Source organism: Asterias amurensis, chromosome 14 (genome assembly GCF_032118995.1).
Source record: "Asterias amurensis chromosome 14, ASM3211899v1".
Classification (NCBI taxonomy): Eukaryota; Metazoa; Echinodermata; class Asteroidea; order Forcipulatida; family Asteriidae; genus Asterias; species Asterias amurensis.
Window position 1 is genome coordinate 16,217,420 of NC_092661.1, and position 20,472 is coordinate 16,237,891.

At 40.5% G+C, this 20,472-nt stretch overlaps 2 protein-coding genes across 3 annotated transcripts; one reads left to right on the forward strand and one right to left on the reverse strand.

Moving 5' to 3' along the window:
* Positions 1–926: 926 nt before the first annotated feature.
* Positions 927–8,427, reverse strand: LOC139946847 (uncharacterized). The gene is made up of 2 exons (XM_071944586.1): positions 8,308–8,427; positions 927–1,721 (listed from the first exon to the last, which is right to left on the reverse strand). The coding sequence occupies exon 2, from the start codon at positions 1,674–1,676 to the stop codon at positions 927–929; it is 750 nt and encodes a 249-aa protein (XP_071800687.1). The 5' UTR covers positions 1,677–1,721; positions 8,308–8,427.
* LOC139946846 (uncharacterized) lies at positions 5,899–20,470 on the forward strand. 2 transcript variants are annotated; one of them, XM_071944585.1, is made up of 7 exons: positions 5,899–6,010; positions 12,916–13,030; positions 13,594–14,445; positions 15,529–15,672; positions 16,958–17,514; positions 18,073–18,282; positions 18,715–20,470. In XM_071944585.1, the coding sequence occupies exons 3-7, from the start codon at positions 13,599–13,601 to the stop codon at positions 19,537–19,539; spliced, it is 2,583 nt and encodes an 860-aa protein (XP_071800686.1). In that variant the 5' UTR covers positions 5,899–6,010; positions 12,916–13,030; positions 13,594–13,598; the 3' UTR covers positions 19,540–20,470. The 2 variants fall into 2 exon arrangements, with proteins under 2 accessions (XP_071800686.1, XP_071800684.1); XM_071944583.1 differs by lacking the exon at positions 5,899–6,010 and having other exon boundaries at positions 12,618–13,030.
* Positions 20,471–20,472: the final 2 nt, after the last annotated feature.

Below are 20,472 nucleotides of genomic sequence, written 5' to 3' on the forward strand. Positions count from 1 at the left end.
GAGGATATATCAATGAACTACCCAATTTAGAGTTGTTTAAGTGGGCCCAACTTCATAAAGTTGTGTACTGGTAGGCGAATTGCGTACTATGGCGGAAACATATGCGACGCCTAAAGCAACAGTTTATTTCCTAAGCGAATGAGAAAGCCCACACTTATCTTCTTTTGCCATAGTGAACTAAAAACCATACTCTCTTTAATGAAAACCCACTATTTTTGTCCGCAAATACCGCTCTCTTGAAAAAAAGAGCCATATGGCGTACAACTCTTATAAAAGTGAAAAATGGGTACTTTCAACTCGATTTAGAGTGAGGTTCGTTCCAAAAGTGTGATGCCGAGTAACTTTCACTCTCAAAAGAGTGAAAATGCCATCACTCGGACAAGAGAGTGGAATGATCACTCGTTTACACTTAGAGAGTGCAATACTTGAGGGCAATGGCATATACCTTATATCATTTTGTTAAAAAAAAAAAAAAAAAATCGGAGGAAGGAAGGTGGCGGGGGGTGTAAATCACGTAATAATTATAAACTTAACAAAATAAAATTAGCATCAAACATTTTGGCACGTGAATGAAAACCAAATCCTTTAAGACTAGGATGGTGAGATTACAGGCGACACAGAGTGATAAACCCAGGTCACATTAAAGTAGGTCTTCTTGTAAAAGTGCCACGGGGGGGGGGGGGTGGTGGGGGTGGGGATGGTTGTTTTGAATGTTGTTCAGTCCTTGTAAAAGCCGATCCTTTTATATACTGCGGCCGATTGCGACTGTTCCTCGGCCATTGTAGAGATGGGATTCGAACCCGAGTCCACAATGATAGAAAACATACATCTTTATAGTCTTATGTCAGTGTGTTAATATCTTTGTAAGTGGCTGGGGGTGGGGGGGGGGTCGGGAGGGGTGTTGTATGGCAAGTGGTTTAGGGGGTTTAAAGGGTAGCAGTGGCCAAAATGGCCGCGGCAAAGGTAGCCATCATCGTCGCCACGAGAGACGAGGCCCCGTCGCAGACTTCCTTGTCATAGTCGCCTTCGAAACAAGGAATCTCAACACCGTCGACACATTCCCCGTCGGGTTTCCCGGTCATTCCGGAGTCGATCCCACGGTGCAGGGCCTGAAAGACGTCATCCCTCGGCTCGGTCAGGGCACCAGACTCCTGGTTGACGTTGACGATCTTAAACATGGTGGTCTCGTTGTTCATCTCCGTGTTGTACTTCTCCATGAACAACACGTACTTCTTGCCCTTTTCGAGAGTGTGGGCTTTGCAGTTGACCTTCTCAAGGATGATGGTGATGTTCTGACCCGCGTCAGGGACGGTCATGTTGCCGTCGTTGGCGCCGCCATGGTGGTCGCTGTCGTCGTCAGCAGCATCGTCACCGGTGGCCGGGGCGTCGCCTGTCTGCGGTGGGGCTCCCTCATCGTCATCCATTGATGATTCGTCACCCTTCTTCAACCAGCAGGAGATATTGACCACGACTTGGGTATTAGTGGCTGTGGCGTTCCCAGATGGCATCAATGGCATCTCGTTGGTGACCACCTGAATGAAGGCGATCCACTTTGCCTCCATGGCTCGCTGTTCCAAGGTTTTGGACTCCCAGTCCTCACCTGTGCATGGTGTGTTGGCCGATGCGGCGGCGAGCAGCACGGTAGCCACTACGGCAAGATAATTGATAAAGACCATTGTATCGATTGACTCGTCAAGGGGCACGAAGCAAAACTCTTATGTCTGTAAATATATCAAAACAATTAACATGCTGGATTTAATTATTTGAAATATATGATACATTGAAGACTAGCATCTTCAACTGAGTTCCTAAACGTAAGAAATGCTGCCACAGGACAGATTTTAACGACATGGTCCCAATTTTATAAAGCTGTTTACCTTTGTTTAACATTTCTTAAATTGTATATTCCAATTACGGATCACATTTTGCCTGTGTGGCGGACATTGTTCTTGACTTTTCGACGATTTCTAAAAAACGCAACCACATTTTGAACGGGTATACTTTCCCTTTAAAGGGAAGGTATATGTTTGGTAATTGTCAAAGACCAGTGTTCTTACTTGGTGTATCCCATCATAAGCATAAAATAACAAGCCTGTGAAAATTTGGGCTCAATTGGTCATCGAAGTTACGAGACAATGATGAGAGAAAAAAACACCCTTGTTTGACAAATTTGTGTGCTTTCAGATAGGAATAAAAGACTTCTAGCTAGAAGTCATTTATTATTTTAGTGAGAAATTACCTTCTTTCTAAAAAAAATACGTTACTTCAGAGGGAGTTGTTTCCCACAATGTTTTATACTATCAACAGCTCTCCAATGCTCGTTAATAATTGCATTTCTGCGCCTTGAACACCCAGCAGGGTGGATATGTGCGCATTACAAGTCTTATTATTATTATTATTATTATTATTATTAGTTTTTAAGTTAATATTTTTTTTTTAGTAACTACCAAACGTGTATCTTCCCTTTAAAGGCACTGGAGTCGATTTCACAAAAAGTTAGGACTAGTCCTAGGAGATATACACATTGCATTGATATTCCTAAGTTAGGACGAGTAACTGGTCCTAACTCGAGAAAAGAATAGTCCTAACTCTTTGTGAAATCCACCCCTGGACCCGTTTTGGTAGTTTTCAAAGATCAGTGTCCCAACTTGTTGTATCCCATGAAGCATGAAATAACAAACCTGTGAAAATGTTTACTCAATTGGTCACCAAAGTTACAAGGAAATAGTGAGAGAAAAAAATATCATTTTTGCCCAAATTTGTTTGCTATAAGATGCCTAAAAAGGGCTTCAGGCCTGAAGTGTTAAGTGAGAAATTACCTGCCTCAAAAACTACGTTACTTCAGATGGAACCGTTTCTCACAACGTTTGATAATGTGATGTTTACATACTCCATTGCTCAATTTTAAGCTTACAATTAACTTGATTAATTACCAAAAGTAATTACCAGTGCCTTTAACGAAGTTTCCAAATAAATATTATTGCCAAACGTTTCCAGCGCCTTTTAAACAAACTCAAATATAAGAACACTTTAAAGGCCAGTTTTCGATTGAATGGAGGGTAGTATTGTACATATCTGTTATTACTCCCGAAAAATAATCCATAAAAAAAACACTGTCTGAGTAGCATTTAACTGCAGTAACGCTTCGCATATTAAACTTTGGCATACAAATTGATATGTGTTTACATATAATTATTCGAAGCGAATATTTCTGAAAATGCTTTATAACTAGGCCTATAGCGTAGGCTTTTAAACCAAAAATGATTACCAAACGTAGGCCCATACATTCCCTTGAATATTGTGTGGTCTTTTTTTGTCCATATTGCTGGGGATAATGTATGTTTAATTTAAAGCCATTGGACACTTTCGGTAATCAGTGTTGTCCAAAGGCCCACACTTCGTGAATCACAACTTATATAAAATAACAAACCTGTGAAAGTTTAGGTTCAATCGGTCATCGGAGTCGGGAGAAAATAACGGGAAAACCCACCCTTGTTTCCGCGCGTTTCGCCGTGTCATGACATGTGTTTGAAATAAATCCGTAATTCTCGACAAGAATTGATAATTGTTTAATGTTTTCTCAAAAAGTAAAGCATTTCATGGAATAATATTTCAAGAGAAGTCTTTCACCATTACCTTCTGTAAACCCTGTGTAAGTTATTTGTAAATCTGTGAACTTTTATTTATTTTTCTGTTCCGAAAGTGTATAATGGCTTTAATAATTTTATGTTTTATAATTATGATAGTTGATGTCGATAGTAATGCAGTTATAAACACAACGCAGACTGAATCGGGCGGGCTGCATTGACCTTTAGTCGGTGAAGTGGTTTAAAGGAGTAATATTTCTGTACATTTTGTTCATATATATTTAACTCACTTATGAAGGAGGTAGTAACGCCAAATCGGAGATAAACAACAAAATAATGAAAATTAACATTTCTAAAAGGTTAGACAAACAGAACCTCAAAATTTCTTAAGCAACTAAAGCAAGAGGTAAACAATGCAATTATGTGATGAGTTGTTAGAACAAGAATGATATTTCAAGCAGTTTGCAGAGAGGATTGGTTCCACTATAATGGTCTGTCCATGACAATCAAAAACCTCTTAAGGGGAGATCTTTAACAGTAAAATGTCACAGTTTGCCTGGCGATGGCGCATCCCCATTGTCGTTTCATAATGAGTATTCCATATTCTGGATTACAATGCTTGACCTTCGTAGACTGTTCTGAAACGCAATTTTGAGTAGGTGATGCGTTGCCATGGCGACGGGTCGTGTTTATCCGACTGGAATCTGACGCAGGATGAAGGAGGAATGGGCGTTGTTCGTTGGTGTTATTGTTGTTGCCATTGCAGTTCGTTGTTGTCATCTTCTATGTGTCGTTGGTTTGGTTGTGGTTGTTGGCGTTTAAAAAAAAATGTCGTACGTACAGGAGATGGTATAGTATTGTTGTTGATAAATTTGATGTTATTGTTGTTGTTGTTGTTGTTGTTGTTGTTGCTGCTGCTGCTGTTGTTGTTGTTGTTGTTGTTGTTGTTGTTGTTGTTGTTGTTGTCGTCGTCGTCGTCGTCGTCGTCGTCGTCGTCGTCGTATTCGTCGTCGTTGTCGTTCTTGTTTGTGTTGTTGTTGTTGTTGTTCTTGTTGTTGCTGTTGTTGTTGTTGATATTGCTGTTTTCATTTTTTATTTCACAATAATTAATGATCGGCTTATCCAGTCTCCGAAGACTAACACTTGAGCAAGTTTTCCCTTCGCAAAAACCACCAAGTGTTGAGCTCATCAGTCTTTCCATTGTTTAATTCCCATAAAGGAAACCAGCTTTGCATCTCAGTTCATGTATTCCACTTGTCTGGGTTTTATTTTTACTGACCATCTTATAAATAATATAACAGTCTGACTAACATCACGATGTTTACCGTTTTATAAAGACTAAGCCGTGATTATAATGAGTAAGAGAATCACTGGCGTGTTTTACAAAACAAGGGCAATTTATCATCGGTAATTGTTGTATTTTTCGAGAAAATTATGAAATATTTTGTATGGTATTATGGGATAATAATAAAGACATGTCAATGAGGTTTCACCGACCTGTTTATATATTTTGTTTAGCCCGTTACTGCCGAGTAAAACGAGAGAAAAATGTTTAGGATTTTGAGCTGTCAGCCAGACAATATATTTTTTTTCCACCATTCAATTCAACCATCAATTCAAAATGATATAAAATTTCACTTTTGTGAAAATCGCATGCCTTGCAAAATGGTTTCACTTTATACTTGGAAATATAATACATAACTTAAGTATACTACTTTTAGTTACTTTGAAGTTCTTTAAAATTGTTTTCAAACGTTCGATAAAGATAATCAGATTTGAAATTTCGCAATACAGTTTTGAAAGAGAGAATTATAAGTGACTGGTAGAATTCGCTCAGAGGGATCAAAGAAAGAGTGGATACCAGACCCAACATCATACACAGTTTTCAGATTAAAATTCCCCCTTGTCTTTTTCAACCGACCTTTCAAAGGCACTGCCGTCGATTTCACTTAACTCTTCCTAACTTAGGATTAATCTTAGGACTTGAGACGAGTGAAGTTCCGTATCCAAAGACGTAGGACGCATTGAACACATCCTAAGATAGGACGGGTTACTCGTTCTAACTCGAGATAGGATTATACCAGCCGTCGATTTCACCAAACTCTTCCTAACTTAAGAGATAATCATAGGACTTAGGACGAGTCCCAACCCTGCACTGTAGCATGCAGACCTTAAGAATAATCCTAAGTTAGGACGAGTTACTCGCCCTAACTCGAGATAGGATCTCTAAATCCTTTTCTTACTGTATTTTCCCCTAAAAATATGATTTGATTGTGCTTGCAGGTTTATGAAGCAACATCCTGAAATGGACTTCTCCAATGCCAAGATCAAAACCTCTTTGTTGATTTTAGCATTTTACTTGAAAACGAGTAACGGAGAGCTATTGGTAGTGTAAAACATTGTGAGAAATGACTCCCTCTGAGGTAACGTAGTTCTTGAGAAAGAGGTTATTTAGTTCTTGAGAAAGAGGTTTTTTTCTCACTGAAATACATTTTGAATCTGAGAAACACTTCAGGCCTGACTTTTATCATGAATCTAAAAAGCACACAACTTGTGCAAGAAGGTGTGTTTTCTTTCGTTCTTTCTTGCACTTTCACCATAACCAACGGGGCCCAAGTTTTCACAGATTTGTTATTTTGTGCATATTTATGTTGGATACACCAAGTTAGGACGCTGGTATTTGACAATTAATGCCAAAGTGCCTTTTAAAGAGAAAGATACCCGTTCAAAATGGTCGCGTTTTTGTTGTTTTTTAGATTACGCCGAAAATCCATAGCAATGTCCACTACACAGGCAAAATAGATCCGTGAATACACATTTTGAGAAACGTGTCTGACAGTAACCTTTTTCAGGTTCTCAATTTGAGGGACACAAACCGATATATGTTTGGACGGAGAAATTATTGGTTCTTGTGTTTGTGTGCAATTCTGGCAAACCACTCTGCTACTTTCAACCAAAAAGTCCCCATTACGCCTATGTGCATCGGTGAAGACTAACAACTTCTTCTAAATCCAATGATGTATTATTATGTGAGGATGAGAATAATATGACAACTGTTCGGAAAAACAAATCAATCGTCACATTCCGACGACTACATTTTAGTAATCGATCAAAAAATTATTATAATAATTGTATGATACATGGACGCACGCACATTTTTTTTTTTTGAATATCTGTTTTATTATTCATGCACAGCCGACGGCATTACATTTAGACATGGCGTCCGTAACAACGCAGTGCCGCCGATGCGACTCCTGATGCGCCTCAGCACAACGTGAACCCGTACAAGAGACGGCATGTGCTGTTTCTATTGTTGCTACCATTGTTACAAATTATAAATTATGGCAGAAAAAAATCCAACTCGAGCCTTAATTTGGATTGAGCATATTGATTGGAAATGGAGGATACATACGGAAGCTTATTGACCATCTTGTTATACCTTATAGTTAATGATATAACATTCGTTGAAACATGGGAAATAAATGCATAGTGTTTTTCTATGTTTCAACGAAAAAATATCTAAGTATCATGCATGTAACAGGGTGGTCATTTAAAGGCAATGGACACGTATTCTCACTTTTTGTATCCCAACATATGCATAAAATAACAAACCTGTAAACATTTGGGCTCCATTGGTCATCAAAAAAGGAAAGAAAAACGCCTTTGTTGCATTACATTGTGTGCTACCCGGTACATAATAAAAGGCCTCAGCTGAAGTCTTTGATTATTAAATGAGTGAGAGAAATTACCTCTTTCTCAAAAACTATTGAGCCGTTTCTCACGATGTTTTATACTACAAACAGCTAAAGATTATTTTGCGTATAATCAATAGTTTCCAGTGCCTTTTAGCTGGATACAAGACGGAGGTTTCCACCATAATAACAAAATGTGGATAATTATTATGAAGACACATCAGGCTTACATCGGAACTCCTCATTTTAACCATTGGACACTTTCGGTACAGAAAACAAATTAAAAGTTTACAGATTGACAAATAATTTACAGGGTTTACAGAAGGTAATGGTGAAAGACTTCTCTTGAAATATTATTCCATGAAATGCTTTACTTTTTGAGAAAACATTAAAACAATATCAATTCTCGATGTCGATAATTACGAATTTATTTTAAACACATGTCATGACACGGCGAAACATTACTTTCTCCCGACTCCGATGACCGATTGAGCCTAAATTTTCACATGTTTGTTATTCTATTATATAAGTTGTGAAACACGAAGTGTGGGCCTTAAAAAACAAACTGTCTACATCTCGAATTTCCCCCTTCATATTCATTCTGCTTACCAACAAACTGTCTACATCTCGAATTTCCCCCTTCATATTCATTCTGCTTACCATTAAGAAAAACTGAGCATTTTTATTATTATTCCGGATTTGATGTATTGATTTCAAGAACCAAAACAATTTGATGTGATACAGTGATACTAAACGAAAGAGCAAACATGCGACCATAGGCATGATCATGATCCCAAGGGGACGCCTATGAAACAACAGTGTCAATAACTATCTAGACACAATTAACGTCTACTCAATTTTAAATTACATGGTCGCGCATTAACTCATAGACATCAGTTTCCCAACGGTCTTTTTTATACAATAAAAAAGACACAGTCACTGCACAAAACCACATGATAAAACAATTATTCGCAAATTTCTCAAAGTATACAATTGATTGCAAAGTGTAGGTGCTTAAAAAACCTTACCGTTCAAAAAGAAGGTGATGACAGTGTTTGTGACCGTGATGAGAATGCAATTCTGATGGGTAGATATTCACCTCAGAGCCCGTGCAGATCCTCTCGCTGTGTCCGCTTCGGGTGGAGAACTACGATGGAATGCGCAAGCTGCTGTGTGGGTTAGAGTAGCTGTTTGCGTTAATCGTCAAAGAGAGAGAAGGGCGAGGCCTCAGCCAATGGCAACGCTACACGATGGAAGATAAAATCTTTCAACTTAATTGACCGAGTTTATTTTTCTTTTATTGACCAACAAAATAGAGCAGAAAGTCACGATTCTTAATTTAAAATGCATTTAGATGTTGTCATGACATTTTGCTTGTAGATATTTTCGGTATTTTTTTAATAATGGTAAAATTGAAAATTATTTTTAACATCATTTGCCAGTGTGATATGCCAATTTCTGATTGGCTAAATATGGCTTTTTATAGGTGGTGATGTCATGCAAAGATTAACATACTGAGCTACGCCTGCGCATTCATTATCACTATATATGCCTCACAGTGCCAGCGCATAATAACATAAAGCGCTTATTAAAGGCAGTGGACACTATTAATTACTCAAAATAATTATCATCATGAAACCTTTCTTGATTACGAGTAATGGGTAGAGGTTGATAAAACATTGTAGGAAACAGCTCTTGAGAAAGAAGTAATTTTTCACGAATTTTACCTCAAGTTTAGAATTTGAGATCTCAAAATCAAGCATCAGAAAGCACAACTTCGTGTGACAAGGGTGTTTTTTCTTTCATTATTATCTCGCAACTTCGACGACCGATTGAGCTCAAATTTTCACAGGTTTGCTATTTTATGCATACGTTGAGATACACCAAGTGAGAAGACTGTTCTTTGACAATTACCAATAGTGTCCACAGTATTTAAATCAACGTAACAATACACACATTTGAAGTGTGATTGGGGCCTATCAGGCAGTGGACACTTACTATTGGTAATTATTAGCATAAAACCTGACTCTGTAACGAGTAATGGGGAGCTGTTGATAGTATGAAACATTGTGAGAAACAGCTCCCTCTGCAGTAACGTAAGTTTCGAGAAAGAAGTAATTTTACACGAATTTTATTTCGAGACCTCGATCAGATTTAGAATTTGAGGTCTTGAAATCAAGCATCTGAAAGCACACAACTTCGTGTAACAAGGGTGTTTTTTCTTTCATTTTATTTCGTAACTTCGACCACCGATTGAGCTCAAATTTTCACAGGTTTGTTATTTTATGTATACGTTGAAGTACACCAAGTGAGAAGACTGGTCTTAGACAATTACCAATAGTTTCCAATGTCTTTATTTGTGTTTTGTCTTATTTGGCCTAAGGGCTACGGCTACGGCTACGGCTACGGTTACGGATTTGACTATAAGGGTATTGCTATGGGCAACCTATGATTCAATGTCGAGGTGACAGTACGAACGATAAACGGTACGGATATTACATGCAGCTTGCCTGGAAAAAAAAACTTATAGCAAACGCAGAATAGATGGCCTTCTCGAAATCACGGAGTTTTTATAGCTTAGGCCGTGTCCGAATCGGTGGCTACGGCTGCGGCTACGACCGTTGCCATGGGTGTTGCTAGGGGCGCCTCTACACTTCAATGCATGACGACGCGGGGATCCAGCCGTAGCCTTAAGGCCCGGTCACACAGGCCCCGATAACGAGAACGAAAACGATAACGATAAAAACGCACGCCCTCGATTGGTTGAATGGGCTTGGGCGTATTCTGCGTGGAGCAATTCAACCAATCGCGAGCGTGCATTTTTATCGTTCTCGTTTTCGTTCTCGTTATCGGGACCTGTGTGACCGGGCCTTTAGGCTCTGGGTTGACTCCGGCTTGGGCTCAGGCTTTGGTGGTTTTTCGACTTAGACTCCTTTATTTAGGCTCTGGCTTGGGCCCCGGTTTTGCTCCGGCTGAGGCTCTGTCTTATGCCCAGGTTTAGGCCCCATGCTGCGGTTTGGAAAGCGAGCACTTCATGGTTGATGCCTCGATCGCGATTCAGTCCAGTTTTCAAATATTTTTGCATCTAAAAACTCCACATTTTAAATCTTCATTCTTTGTCATAAATCTCGCGACGCGAGCAAAAACCACACACATAACAAACTCCACTTCAGCTCTGGAAGCCAAATTTCATGATGACTCTATAGTGCAAGCAGAGAATCGGCGCTAACGCGCCAACGTAAGTAGGAAACTTCCTCTTTTTTTACGCATAATTCATTCTGGTTGCAAAGTCAAGGACTCTTAGAAAAACCAACTATGCAGCCAAGAACCAAAGGAGAGAAGGGGGAATTATATTTGTTTTATATGGGAGTAAAACCCCAAACAATTATTGTTATATTCCAGGGTGGAATAAGTCCCACGCAGGATCAGATAGGGACTTAACCCAATCCACAGTGATTCGAACCGGGTTATGGAGGTGGAAGGCCAGGACCACTGGGCCCCATCTCAGAGCTGCTGAGCACACAAATTTGCTTAGCATGAAATTTCTTCCTTGATCACAGGCTTACCAACCAAATTTTCACGTGATTTTCAGGATAAGCAAACAACAGCTGAATATCAGTAATCAAGCAATAATATGCAACAATATGGAACGATGGTTGGTAGGCCTAATCCTGTTTTTATCAAGGAAGAAATTTCATGCTAAGCAAATTTGTGTGCTTAGCAGCTCTATGAAATTGGAACCTGGATGGCGTGAACAATAATTGGTAAAGTGATGCTGATATACACAACGACGGTATAGTACATGATTTAAATAATAGATATTACAATTTAACCTGTAATTGTTCAGAAGGTGTATTTTGACTTGATTCCTTGCTATTTCAAGGTGATTATTTCAGTTGAAATATGCAGTTCTTAGTGTATATGAGCGGTTAAGTGCACCGAATTCACCCTCTGGTGTTTCTGATCAGCAGAGTGTGGGTTCGAATCCCCAGCCGTGACACTTGTGTCCTTAAGCAAGACACTTTTACCATTGCTGCGTCCTTCGGATGGGACGTAAAGCCTTTGGTCCCATGTGTTGTGTAACGCATGTAAAAGAACCCAGTGCATGCACTTATAGAAAAGAGAAGGGGTTCGATCGCCCTGGTGTTCCTGGTTGTGGCTGCTTCATGCGCCGTAGCACCTTGTAAACCCTTATAAGTGCTACATATTATTGGGTCTCAGAATCCATCACTGCAATAACCTATCTTTCTGAGAGTTTGTATAGATACGTGCGCTACAAGACTCATTCGATATTATTAAACTGACACTACTATAGGTCTCACTTGTCAAGTCGATGGATTAAAAATATAGGGCCTATATATTCACATGTTAGTTTTTTTCGGTAACACATTTATAATATAAATAGGATCAAATCAATCGACCGGATCCAAAGAGGTACACTTTGCATGCACTTCAAGTAAATTCTATAAGTATAGGCCTATCTTCCAGTTTCTTCAGTTGGTGAGCTGACGAGGTAGGCCTAAATAATATAAGCATTAATGTCTACTGTTTATTTATTGTGATATCCACACCATATTTACTAACGAAAGGCCTACAGACAAGAATAACACAAACAAAATTGAATTCGGTGACTTTTTTTAAGGATTGAAACTAAACAACCTCTCCATCCTCTGAGAGAGAAATATGGCACAAAGGACATTAAATATAACAGACTTGACCGAAAGCAATGACCAGCTTTCGTCATATGAAAGATTAAGGGTGGGATGGTGTTAGTGGCGCCATCATTATGCTTTTATGACCTCCTTGGTCACTTGCCAACCCCCCTCTCCACCCCCCCCCCCCCCGGCGCCCCAACCTAAAAGTTTGTCTCTGTCTTAGTGCATATTCGTAGGATTGCCTATATAGTCTGTATAATTCGGAAACTCTGTGTCTAAACTGCATCTCTACTTGTTTCCATCTCGTTCTTGACAACTATGATGTGAAAATGTTTTCTGTGTATCGATCTCATAATCTGTTTTGACGGGAGTGATAAATAAATTAACCTTCTTTGAACCATGACCGCCCTCCATGGTTGAACCAATGTTTCATTCAGCTGTATAATAATCAACCTCGTTTTCAACGAGTAGCGCACCGTAGCGTCCCCTCCTTATATCGGCGTTATTACGAGGCGAGATTGTACACACACGGGAACGAAACTGAACTGAAGACAACAATTCTAAAAAAAATGGTAACCGGTAGCTGCTATCAATCCCAGCAATGCGCAACAAAAATCGTATTCAAGTGTGCTGCTGGTCAGCAATGCGCAAGAGAAATACGCCCCAGCAGTTTAAAGAGTGTATCGAAACGACTCGTCGTGTTTATCTCTTTTTTTTACTCACTGTCAGAGTTTCTTTGCATTATTACAACAATGAACGAATAAACTCACAAACTACAACAATTACAGCAGTAGGCCTACAGTTGTAGGTAGTAGTAGCAACGTGTAGCACTAGCACTACAGCAGCAAGTAGTGTTTAAAAAACTTTAACACAAATCCGCATTTATGTTTAACACAAATCCGCATACGAAACAAAGCATCGTTAGTCGTGTTTTGAATGATGCCTTTTCTTTCTTTTTTTGAAACTACGGACGGTGCGTAGGGTCGGTTTCTCACCTGCCAAGAAGCAGCCAAGGCCAGGGTTCAGTTCAGGTCCAGCTCCAGGCCAAGAAACAGAAGTTCTACGTAAAAAATCTGTCCTCCAATTGATAAGCATGGTAAGTACTTTCTTTAAAATTAAGTTACTTAGTTTGTAAAATAGCTGCTACTTTTAGTTTTACGAAGTGTCAAGTGAGGAAGTGATGACCATTCCATGATGATTTAGACGGGCCGCGCTGCTGTAGCCTCTACCCCTTTTTTCGAAATTTTGACTCATTTCCTTATCTATCTTGCCCTATCTATGCATATGGTAGGGGTATTGTCTTCTTTACAAAAGTTGGTGTGATGTTTTCAGGACCTGTTTCCATTATATAGGATTCTTAATCTGAAATGATAAACAACAAAGCTTTGTTGTGTGTATTCAAGCCACCAGTACCGCCCACACTAAAGGCCACAGTCTTCATCTAAACTGTTTGTATTCAGACATCCCGGCTACCTGACAGCCAGTGAGAAATGCATGAACCTGTTGCGTCCTTTATCATTTAGGATGATATTAAAGGAATTACCATAATCATTTCATTGGTCTACAAATAATATGCGGCCTTTTTCCTTCTTCAAATTTGCAGAGAAAACGGCATTAACAAATAATGTGGCTTTTTCCCCTCCTTCTTCAAACTTGCAGAGAAAATGGCATTGACTGCTGCTGAGAGGCAACGCAAACATCGACAGAAACTGAGAGCCGAGGGCAAATTGCCACAGAGGAGTCCCCAAAATGCCAGAGGGAAGAGCAAGAATGCAACGTCGGACGTACAGCAGAAGTGGGCCATGAGACTAAAAGATGGTGGTCGATACCATGGACAACCAAAGATGGCTGATGCGATGAGTGGCATTGTGGTTCAAGAAAACTTTGTGGTGAATGGAAACCTAGAGAGCAGAAGTGAAGTTGTCGAGGAAGCTGGCGTAGACCCTCACAATGTGACTGATCAGCAACTTGAAGGGAATGTAACTGATGCCGAGGGCTTACCCCAACTTAGTAACAACTTTATAATACAGCCAGCAATAAACGATGCAGTGTCGAGTGTCGGCATCAAACAAGAACCAGTGTTTGAGATGACCAGCAATGATTCAACTCAAGACTTGGGACTGAACCCTAGCAACGTGTCGAGCGCAGAGCAGGATTTTATCAGTTCGTGCAACTATCACTCCAATTTCTTATCGGCAGAGTTCATCATAGCTCAAGAACGACTCCTACGAAAGAGACAAGGAAATGCGGAGCGCCAACGAAGACGGCGAAAGAGAATGAAAGAAGAAGGTCGTTACGAGGTTTACAAACAGAAGCACATCGTCCACTGTGAGAAGCACCGAGCGACACAGCGGGAGATCGAGAAAGCGTTGCCAGAAACTCTGAGACGAGAGTTTGTCGCTAAACGTCGCGAGGATGGGCGGCGACGTGTGGCTCAGTACAGGGCTCGGAAGAAACAGATTGCCTCAGAGACGCAGACATCTTTGATGTTTGAGGATTCTCTGGAATCAGGTAAAAAGATATGTCTATGACTGCATCTCTCAGTCAACATGATCCGCAGCGGCCGGGCCGCAACCACCGATACGGAAAAGGCCTCAGACTTACGGCAGTCAATTTCCCTGTTTATTACTGAAAATTAAAAGGTGCAATCACTCTGCTGCTCCTTCCCAGGTTGTATCTAAACTTGGGTGTGATTCCATGGCTATACAGAAGTTAACGGTTGAATGGCTTTTTTTGAGTGGCACCCTGAACAAAGATATTGACAAAATAGGAAGACCCGTCAGCATTTTGGCTAGATAGTTCAGTTGGTAGAATGCAGGGCCCAATTTCATGGCTCTGCTTACCGCAAGCACAGAATCGGCACTTACTGAAGCAGGGAATTCTGTGCTTACGGCAAGCATATTCCACGAGTTAGCGGCGAATATTGGCTTCTGCGCATGCGTACTTTGTATTACTAGGCTAGCGCAGAAATTCGGCACTCGCAAGTAAGCGGGGAATCGTGATCGTAAGCGAGGAATTCGGCGGTAAGCAGAGCCATGAAATTGGGCCCTGGTGCCTTAGGAAATCTTTCCCCAGATATTGTGTCACCATATAATAGGAATTAAACATGGGCTGGAGGATATTACAAAAGAGGGCGCTATCGGAAGAAGTTTGTACACGGTTCACCGTTTGCGGGGCGGGGACAGAATCTCCTGCCACACGGGCACATTCTGGAGGTCAGAGGTTCAAATCTTTCTCCAGTCAATTTTGTTTATTCAAAACAAATGGTTTATTTATCAGCCCTGATGCTTCACGGAGGCAATGGAGGCGATTGCCTCCATGCCCCCTGGTCATTGCTTTAATGCCCTTGAAATGCTTCTGTAGAAAATATCCTCATAGGGTGCCCTTTATCAAGGAGAACATATGCCTTGGTGCCCTTATCCTTTCCTTAAGCATACGGGCCTGATTTATTACTTTTGAATGGCCATTTGAAAGATAAATTGCTGTCCACTGGATCCCGTCTAAGAGAAAATATAAATTTTACATTCAACATTTTATGTATTTTATAGGATGAAAATAAGAACGTACTCAAAGTTTATGATCTCGTTCCCCCAGGTAGCCAGGAATGTTCCGGGACTAGCGCAGAAGAACTTGGGAGTCACACACAGCGGGGAAACGTACAGAGACGATTTGCAAACTGGAGAAACAAGAAGCTGATGCTGATGAACCGTACAGATGGGGAGATGGAGAATAACTTTGGTACGAGAAAAACAAAATGATAACTTTACTGGAATTGTATCTAGTCTTGGTGCAAGACATTCTTGTTGAGTCGGGTAAAACATCTATCATTAAAGCCCTATGTAATTAACATACACTCAACACTACACATGTCCACCGCAACTATTCCACCGATAGAGGGTGTTTCAAGTTGTTTTGAGTGTGGTGTGGTAGGGTGATCAGATCTCAAAGTTTTTTTTTAAGCATTTTATAGTAATGTGCGTTGTGAGGAGAGAAGTTGAGCGGGGGATCGCGATAAATTATGTGACTGTGAGTTCAACAATGTCTTGCACCAAGACTAGGGTTGTATCATGCTGCTGGGTCAGTCCGTTTGAACTAGAGTGATTTTTTTTTACAAGTCTGTCTCAAAAGGCAAAATGTCAACACAACTCACAACAAAAGCAGTCAAGTGCAAAGAAATGAAAAGACGGTGAGGCAGAAAGCACACAGAAAATAGCAGTCAAGTGCAAAAAAGCAGTCAAGTGCAAAGAAATGAAAGGACGGTGAGGCAGAAAGCACACAGAAAATAGCAAGGATGACTAATGAAAAGGAGACAAAAGAGGGGGTACTTCTGTACCAAGATGAAAGTAGTGTGTTGAAGTATTGGAACATGGGGGGAATACCCTCATCCCCATCAAGCATGGTATGAGGGAGTAGGTGTTTTAATTTGTTTCCTATTCTGAGATGACATCTGTATTATTAACAAAATGTCCTCTGCATTCTCTATGGTAATCATGGCATACAAATTCTGCTAAGAAGAGTACACTGCCAAGCAGAAAATATCTGCTTACAGGCTAAATACAAAATGCCGTTTGTTATTTAAGGTCCAGAACTGTTCGTTTTGACAAAACAAATTTCTTGCTCCGATGGTCCAATGTCTTGCACTTGCACGTATCTGGAACTCTCTACCACTTAATCTTAGATCTTGTCTTTGTACCACAAAATTCAAATCTCTTCTCAAAACTTATCTTATGTCACAGGTTTTCAAGGACTAATTTAGTTGTGTCTGTTTTCTTTCGTTTTGTTTTTTGGTTTAACTGCGCCTTGAACACCTAGCAGGGTGGATATGTGCGCATTACAAGTCTTTGTTGTTATTATGGTCCTTCTGTTTACATACTCACAGGACTATCGAAGCCGACACCACATGAGCCTAACGCAGCTGCCATTTGTTTCGTTTTACCACGCTTTGAACACCCAGTAGGGTGGATATGAGCGCATTACAAGTCTAAGTTATTATTATAGTCTTCTTCTGTCTCAATACTCACAGGACTATCGCAGAGTTTTGTTTTGTGTCCATCGGAGTCGACGCCACAGGAACCTAACGTAGCAGCATTCAACCCTGGTATTCTACCGTGTTCACTCGTCAAGAGCCACACTGCCTCCTCCGCTTCGAGCGAGACTCTTAGTCCTGCTTTGTTTCCAGCGGACAAAATCAACTCTAGCCAGTCTGCCGTCAGCAGAACACCGTCTGCTCAGGTGTTTTGTAGCAGGCTAACTTATTCGGACTGTCATGTAGCGAGTACCTCAAGTCAGGCACCCTATGTCAACCTCCCGAGCACGACTATTTCATCAGACGGGAATTTAAACACGAGAAATGCTGTTGTAGAAGCGTCCCAGCAAGACGAGCCTTGTAGGTATCCAGCCGCGGGAGTTGTGCCTCGTTATTTTACACGACCCCCAATTTGGCCGAGTAGTCGTCCAGTCACACTCACAGAGAGTTTGCCCCAAGTTGGGATCCTTTCAAGTAGTCAGGAGTATCGGAAACTGCTGGGCAACGGTCAAATCACTAACGACCAGGAACAAAAAGACTTTAATATAGTTGAGGTAAGTGTTGAATCTAACCTTTGACCAACATGTTCATGATTATTAGTTTTGGTTTCACCCATATACACCGATGTGTCTTAGCACTGTATACTCGGTACTTTCCCGATTTTTTCCCCCCATTTTTTTATTCCATGGTCTTGTAAAAGAAATTTTAGTCCACTTCAACTAAAAGAACATCTTTTCACTTTTTATATTTCTTCTAATCCAGCCAATAGAAGAACCTTCAGCCATTTGCACTCTTTAATAGAGTGTCATGGCCGAGTGGTTTGAAACAGCATCGAATTCAAGTTCTGATGCTAAGTCACCGGAGTGTGGGTTTGAACCCCAGTGGAGACAGTGGTACTTGAGCAAGATACTATAGTATAATTGCTTCTCTTCACCCAGGGGTATAAATGGGTACCTGCGAGGATAGAGGTTGATATTGTGTATGAAAAAACAGCCATCGCCAGAGAGCTGAGAAACATTAAAGGGATGTTATTGGCCCTACGACCAGGGCACTAATGTTAAGTGCATGTTATTGTGATATGCGCTTTATAGGAGTTATTATTTTTATTGCAGACGGACTTGAGTCAAACACAGCCTCAATCAAGCCAGCCCATCATCACCATCGACCCTACCCTCGATGCGGTATCGGATGATAATAGACTTCATCAAGTCCCCCTGTATGATCCTCCAGATGGAACAGACTATGAAGAAACGCCTGAAGTACTGCGGGAAGATCTACTGAAGATCCAGAGTCAGTTCCCGATGGTACATAACTACGTGAAGGTACGGCATAAAGAGACATTGGTGAAGTTAAGGTCATGTCACACAAGGCAATTTACAGGCAACCCAGTTGCAGCTGTTTTGGGGTTGTTACTTTACCAGTAAATATAGACTAATTGTGCATAGTATTGCACTATTTTTTCCCTGACTCACACAACGGCTGTAGCTCAAATTTTTACAGGTTTGCTGTTTAATGTGTTCATCACACAAAACATGACACTTTCTATGACTATTTCTTCCGCTCTACCAATGCTGTATAATACATAGTTTTAGTACTGTTTTTTGACAGTTCCCTTCAGTATTTTCTTTTGTAGAATGTTTGTAAGCAGCATGGCCAGATCGCCTCAAACACTCTTTGATGTAAAATCAATAATCAAATTCAATAAAAGCACAATTTTGAATAATTTATTCCACTGGTTTGTCTTCCCAAAACAGAAACTTCAGTACGACATCCACAAGCTAAGAGAAGCCCACAAGAAACTTACAAAACGGAAAATGGACTTAAAGGAATTAAAAACCAACAAGGATATGTTGAAGTACTGGACAGGGTTACCAGACTTCAGCACCTTCGAAGAAATATTTGTGATTCTCAAACCTAGCCTAGTATCCACTCCTTGTTCGAATTTTATCGTCCTCACTCAGGAAGAGGAATTTTTCTACGTTCTCTCACGAATTAAGACGGGCATTCCTGTTGCAGACATCGCTGAAAAGATCGGGATAAGTGAGGTCGAGTTTAATCTCATTTTTCATCGCTGGATCACGGCGTTACCTCACAAACTCCAGTACATCTTCAAGACACGGGATGAGAAAGCTCGGATAGACGAAGGGAAACCAAGTATATCGTACGATGCAGTCACGGCAGACTACAGAAATGTTGTGATCGATTGCACCGACATGTTTTCTGAGCAAGTTTTTCTGAACTGCGGAGAAACACCGACGGAGCAGACCGAACTCTGTAAATTTGTCATGGGAATTTCATTGCCAACGAAGACTGTTGTTAACGTGTCGGATGTTGTGTCCGCTGAGAGCGGTTTTGTTTTGTTGAGACTGAGCCGAGGGAAGAATGACATCATGGTGCCGTTAGGCGAGAGGGACTCGTGGCTGGTGCAGGGTCAGCGAGGGCAAAGCCCCGTCGAGAAAATCTTGAGTAGGGTCCGATCCTTGAAGATCGTTGAAGACGGCGACATCAAACTGCAGTGCCAGACTTTCAGATCAATGGTTAAAGTGTGTTTACTCTTATCTAATGTAATCAGAGAATAATTGCAAAAATTTATAAAAACTGTCGATGTGACAAAAGAATATGAACAGTTTTAAGAAAGTCCAACTCAACAACCACAGCACAGTGGTTAGACTAAAGGACTTCGATAGTGCTTTCTGCTCTACCAGCCGGGCTTCTAGTGGATGAAACCCATGCCTACATCCTTAGGGACTGTGAAGGGGTAACCCTGTTTCAGCCCCAGCTAGGAGTAGGTGGCAACATGCCCCTGCTGGCAAATGACGTGGGTCAATAGCCTAAACCAGTGAAGTGTCTTGAAGTAGCCAATCGGCATTGTGATGTTAGGCGATATCTCATACACAAAATATATAACAATAATCACAAGGTTGTGGGTTCGAATCTGACCAAGCTAAAACGCTGATTTCACAATAACTAGAATAAGTATTGTCGTCTAAATACTGAATCACAATTTAATGATTTATGCAGTTCACAATCATAGACTTTTAACCAATGTTTGTATGAGAGAGATCGGCACCCTTTGTGGCAGCTTTGCCGAGTTCCCTTGTTGGCAAGATCGTCTCAACAAACAGTTGGACTGTGATTATGGTGGTACATGTATGTCTGATCCCATGTACATGATGTAAAGCTTAATCAGATTACCATTGCAGTCCTCAGAACTAAAACAAAAATGTTCCGTTTGATTTGATGGGTTGGCTTTTAATGTTTTAACAAATTTTCTAAAAGTTTGGTTTGAGATCATTCCAATTGTGAGCGTATATCAAGCGAACTACTTTTTTATTTATTTGATCAACTCTTATTAAAGCAACATAATTTATTGCAAAAAGAAAGGACAGAGACTCATGTATCTTTTTTTACAGTATTTATTAACATAGTACTTGTTCATGTAACAATAGTTATGAATAATTTAAAAATCAAAGGCCTATGGTTATGTCATACCATAGGCCTTTTGATTTTCT

Bases quoted from the DNA above. Each gene is read 5' to 3' on its own strand.
- LOC139946847 (XM_071944586.1), bottom strand. From the start codon at position 1,676: ATGGTCTTTATCAATTATCTTGCCGTAGTGGCTACCGTGCTGCTCGCC.
- LOC139946846 (XM_071944585.1), top strand. From the start codon at position 13,599: ATGGCATTGACTGCTGCTGAGAGGCAACGCAAACATCGACAGAAACTG. The intron at 17,515-18,072 runs GTAAGTGTTGAA...TTTTTATTGCAG, and splicing joins AAGACTTTAATATAGTTGAG to ACGGACTTGAGTCAAACACA. The intron at 18,283-18,714 runs GTACGGCATAAA...TTCCCAAAACAG, and splicing joins TGGTACATAACTACGTGAAG to AAACTTCAGTACGACATCCA.